Genomic DNA, 4,917 nt, shown 5'->3' with positions numbered 1-4,917 from the left:
GTGTCGAATGGATCAGAGAGGGCAGGGTTCCCCTACAAACAATTCGCGCTAAAATTGATCATTGTTCCTATACAATTCGAACTATCTATGGAGTATTAGGCATCAAAATTTGGATATTTGTGGACGAGGAATAATAGACCTTTATTTATCTTGCCATTCTGGCCAGTGATAGAACAAAAAATAACAAACTGTTTCATTCTTTTTCCGTTAAATCAAACAAAAATGAGCAATTCTAATTCTATAAGGTTGAATAAAAATTCGATTGACCATTTGTTATAATTGCTATGCTTAGTGTGTGACTCGTTAATTTTTCTTAGAGTTTAGAGTTGGAATTAAAAAAAAATAGACTAAACCCTACTTAAACTTAATAACTATATAAAATAAATAAAAACAAAAATAAAAACAAAATAAACTAATAACCAACTTATTGCTTCGTATTGTCGAGATCCCAAGAAACAGTCACTATATGAGATGAGTGGATCAATCATATAGTTGCAGCAACTGCAACTAAAATCTTTTCCATAAAAAATCAGATTATGGGTTGTGAAACAAAAATAAAGGGATGTGGATAAATGGAAGGATGATAGAAAGAGAGAACAAAAATATCAATGATATATGATTCCAATATGTATGGTCTATGAATTACCTCATAAAGGCAATGTGATAAAGCATCAATACTGAATGAATATAAATAATATAAATAATAATAAAGAGCCTCGGGTTAATAAAAACTAAGGAGATTGACTCGAGAAGGAATTTTGTTGGGAGCTCCATTGCAGAGTTCAGGCCTAACCATTAACGGAGAAGCTATGGGAACGACGGAACCTGTGACTGCATAGGATTCTACTGAAAACGAATCCGAATAATTCATTGGGTGGGATGGCGGAACGAACCGAGAAAAAATTTATTTATTCTGAGAAGTCATGGGTTGACCTAGGAATAAAACAGTAAAGAGTAAATATTCGCCCGCGAAACCTTTATTTATTGAGATTACATTACAATATTTGGCATCATTTGATAAGGGTAAAAATAAGGATCAAGGATCGTTATAAAATAAAAAGCATTATCTATAATTTATATCTATAAATATGCATAACATAAATATTCTAGCTGTATATCCTGTATATACATCTTCCTGTATAACAAAACAAATTCAATATTAATAAATGTCTTAGTGTATTAGTTTATTAAATACATGCGTATCTGTAATATTATTGAATCCTTTCATTCGCGAGGAGCTGGATGAGAAGAAACTCTCATGTCCGGTTCTGTAGTAGAGATGGAATTAAGAAACGACCATCAACTATAACCCCAAAAGAACCAGATTTCGTAAACAACATAGAGGAAGAATGAAGGGAATATCTTGTCGGGGCAATCGTATTTGTTTCGGCAGATACGCTCTTCAGGCACTTGAACCCGCTTGGATCACAGCTAGACAAATAGAAGCGGGGCGAAGAGCAATGACACGATATGCGCGTCGTGGTGGAAAAATATGGTTACGTATATTTCCCGACAAACCTGTTACAGTAAGACCTGCGGAAACACGTATGGGTTCGGGGAAGGGATCCCCCGAATATTGGGTATCCGTTGTTAAACCAGGTCGAATACTTTATGAAATGGGCGGAGTATCAGAAGCTGTAGCCAAAGCAGCTATTTCACTAGCTGCGTCCAAAATGCCTATACGAACTCAATTTGTCAGGATAGGTATGTAGAACTAAACAGTGTATTGAGATGAAAAAACAACGGCAAGTTTATTTATTTCTGGACAGAGAATATTTCTTTTTTCCTTCATCCTTTGCATTAAAATAACGGATTCCAATAAAATGATATGATTCAACCTCAGACCCTTTTGAATGTAGCGGATAACAGCGGAGCTCGAGAATTGATGTGTATTCGAATCATAGGAGCTGGTAATCATCGATATGCTCATATTGGTGACGTTATTGTTGCTGTAATCAAAGAAGCAGTGCCTAATATGCCACTAGAAAGATCGGAAATAATTAGAGCTGTAATTGTACGTACTTGTAAAGAACTCAAACGTGACAACGGTATGATAATACGATATGATGACAATGCTGCGGTTGTCATTGATCAAGAAGGAAATCCAAAAGGAACTCGAGTTTTTGGTGCGATCGCTCGGGAATTGAGACAGTTGAATTTTACTAAAATAGTTTCATTGGCTCCCGAGGTATTATAATACTACTAGATGGGACTATGATATATCAGAACATCTAAAATAGATCAAATTTAGTAGATTAGTAGATTGTGTCTCACGCATATACTTTTAATAATAAATAATTTTATAATAATAAAAAAAAAAAAAAAAGAAAGAAAATAAAACAAAGAAAAAAAGGAAACATGTTGATTATATCAAAATTAGGAGGCACCAATAATTATAGTTCGTCATGGGTAAGGACACTATTGCCGATATAATAACTTCTATAAGAAATGCTGACATGAATAAAAAAGGAACGGTTCGAATAGCATCTACTAATATCACCGAAAATATTGTGAAAATACTTCTACGAGAAGGTTTTATTGAAAACGTTCGGAAACATCAGGAAGGTAACAAATATTTCTTGGTTTCAACTCTGCGACATAGAAAGACTAGGAAAAGAATACACAGAACTATTTTAAAGCGTATCAGCCGACCCGGTTTACGCATTTATTCCGACTATCAACAAATTCCTAGATTTTAGGTGGAATAGGAATTGTAATTCTTTCTACTTCCCGAGGTATAATGACAGATCGAGAAGCTCGACGAGAAAAAATTGGAGGCGAACTTTTGTTATATATATGGTGATCCTCCTCCTCTGGTATCCTAATTTTCTCTCTAACTTCCTATTTGTGAAATAGAGAGGAAAAGTGAGTTATATAACTCTTCCTCCATTAGTTGATACTTCAAGGAAGTTACCTGGAATGAAAGAACAAAAATTTATTCATGAAGGTTTAATTACTGAATCACTTCCCAACGGTATGTTTCGGGTCCGCCTAGATAATAAAGATGTAATTCTAGGTTATGTTTCGGGAAGGATCCGGCGCAGTTTTATACGGATACTACCTGGGGATAGAGTCAAAATTGAAGTAAGTTGTTATGATTCAACCAGGGGACGTATAATTTATAGACTTCGCAACAAAGATTCGAATGATTAGGTGATTTTTAAAGCATTCCTTTCATGACGATACAATTCGAAGTTAAAAAAAAAAATTCAAGAGACTTATTTTCTTCCAAGGAATAGATTAAAAATTAAGGTAAGGAATAAGAAATATGAAAATAAGGGCTTCCGTTCGTAAAAATTTGTGAAAAATGTCGACTGATCCGTAGGCGCGGACGAATTATAGTGATTTGTTCCAATCCGAGACATAAACAGAGACAGGGATAATCTTTCTAAAAAAGAACTTTCTAAAGAAAAGACAAAAATAAAGGATTTCTTTTAATATGAAATGGATATTTCCGTATCTTTTCTTTCCGTATATTTCTGACTTATATTTATAAGATGATAAAATATGACAAAAGCTATACCAAGAATCGGTTCACGTAGGAATGGGCGTATTGGTTCACGTAAGAATGGACGTAGAATACCAAAAGGAATTATTCACGTTCAAGCAAGTTTCAACAATACCATTGTAACTGTTACAGATGTACGAGGTCGGGTGGTTTCCTGGGCCTCCGCTGGTACTTCCGGATTCAAAGGGACAAGAAGAGGGACACCCTATGCTGCTCAAGCGGCGGCATTAAATGCTATTCGTACAGTAGTTAATCAGGGTATGCAACGAGCAGAAGTTATGATAAAAGGTCCTGGTCTCGGAAGAGATGCAGCATTACGAGGCCATTCGTAGAAGTGGTATACTATTAAGTTTCGTACGTGATGTAACACCTATGCCACATAATGGATGTCGACCCCCTAAAAAAAGACGTGTGTAGAAATAAGAAAAAAAACGGATTTCAAGAGAAATAAATAATTCAATGATCTGATCAAATAATAGTATTAGTATAGTATGGTTCGAGAGGAAGTAGCAGGATCCACTCGAACACTACAGTGGAGGTGTGTTGAATCGAGAGTAGACAGTAAACGTCTTTATTATGGTCGTTTCGTTCTGTCCCCGCTTATGAAAGGTCAAGCCGATACTATAGGTATTGCCATGCGAAGGGCTTTACTTGGAGAAATAGAAGGAACATGTATCACACGTGCAAACTCTGAGAAAGTGCCGCATGAATATTCTACGATAATAGGTATTGAAGAATCGGTACATGAAATTTTACTAAATTTGAAAGAAATTGTATTGAGAAGTAATATATATGGAGTTAGAGACGCATCCATTTGCGCCAGGGCCCTAAATACGTAACCGCTCAAGATATCATCTCACCACCTTCCGTGGAAATAGTTGACACAACACAACATATAGCTAACCTGACGGAACCAATGATTTGTGTATTGGATTACAAATCAGGCGAGATCGTGGATATCGTACGAAACCAACAACTAACTCTCAAAATGGAAGTTATCCTATAGATGCTGTATCTATGCCTGTTCGAAATGCGAATCATAGTATTCATTCTTATGGGAATGGGAATGAAAAACAAGAGATACTTTTTCTAGAAATATGGACGAATGGAAGTTTAACTCCTAAGGAAGCACTTTATGAAGCTTCTCGTAATTTAATTGATTTATTTATTCCTTTTCTACATGCGGAGGAAGAGGACATTAATTTCAAAGAAAATAAAAACAGGTTTACTCTACCCATTTTTACCTTTCAAGATAGATTAACTAATCTAAAGAAAAACAAAAAAGAAATTCCATTGAAATGTATTTTTATTGACCAATCAGAATTACCTTCCAGGACCTATAATTGTCTCAAAAGGTCCAATATACACACATTATTGGACCTTTTGAATAAGAGTCAAGAAGATCTTAT

At 35.2% G+C, this 4,917-nt stretch overlaps 1 protein-coding gene across 1 annotated transcript; it reads left to right on the top strand.

Moving 5' to 3' along the window:
* The first annotated feature begins 1,349 nt into the window (after nt 1–1,349).
* On the top strand, nt 1,350–3,840 carry LOC135663342 (large ribosomal subunit protein uL16c). The gene is made up of 2 exons (XM_065176808.1): nt 1,350–1,704; nt 3,641–3,840. The coding sequence occupies exons 1-2, from the start codon at nt 1,350–1,352 to the stop codon at nt 3,838–3,840; spliced, it is 555 nt and encodes a 184-aa protein (XP_065032880.1).
* Nucleotides 3,841–4,917: the final 1,077 nt, after the last annotated feature.

The sequence above is a fragment of the Musa acuminata genome, unplaced genomic scaffold (assembly GCF_036884655.1).
Source record: "Musa acuminata AAA Group cultivar baxijiao unplaced genomic scaffold, Cavendish_Baxijiao_AAA HiC_scaffold_703, whole genome shotgun sequence".
Lineage (NCBI taxonomy): Eukaryota > Viridiplantae > Streptophyta > Magnoliopsida > Zingiberales > Musaceae > Musa > Musa acuminata.
Note: the sequence above shows the minus strand (reverse complement) of the source record. Positions and strands in the feature narration are given on the sequence as shown.

Coding starts and splice junctions, on each gene's coding strand:
- LOC135663342 (XM_065176808.1), top strand. CDS start 1,350: ATGAAGGGAATATCTTGTCGGGGCAATCGTATTTGTTTCGGCAGATAC. Junction 1,705..3,640: donor AACTCAATTTGTCAGGATAG/GTATGTAGAACT, acceptor TAACTGTTACAG/ATGTACGAGGTCGGGTGGTT.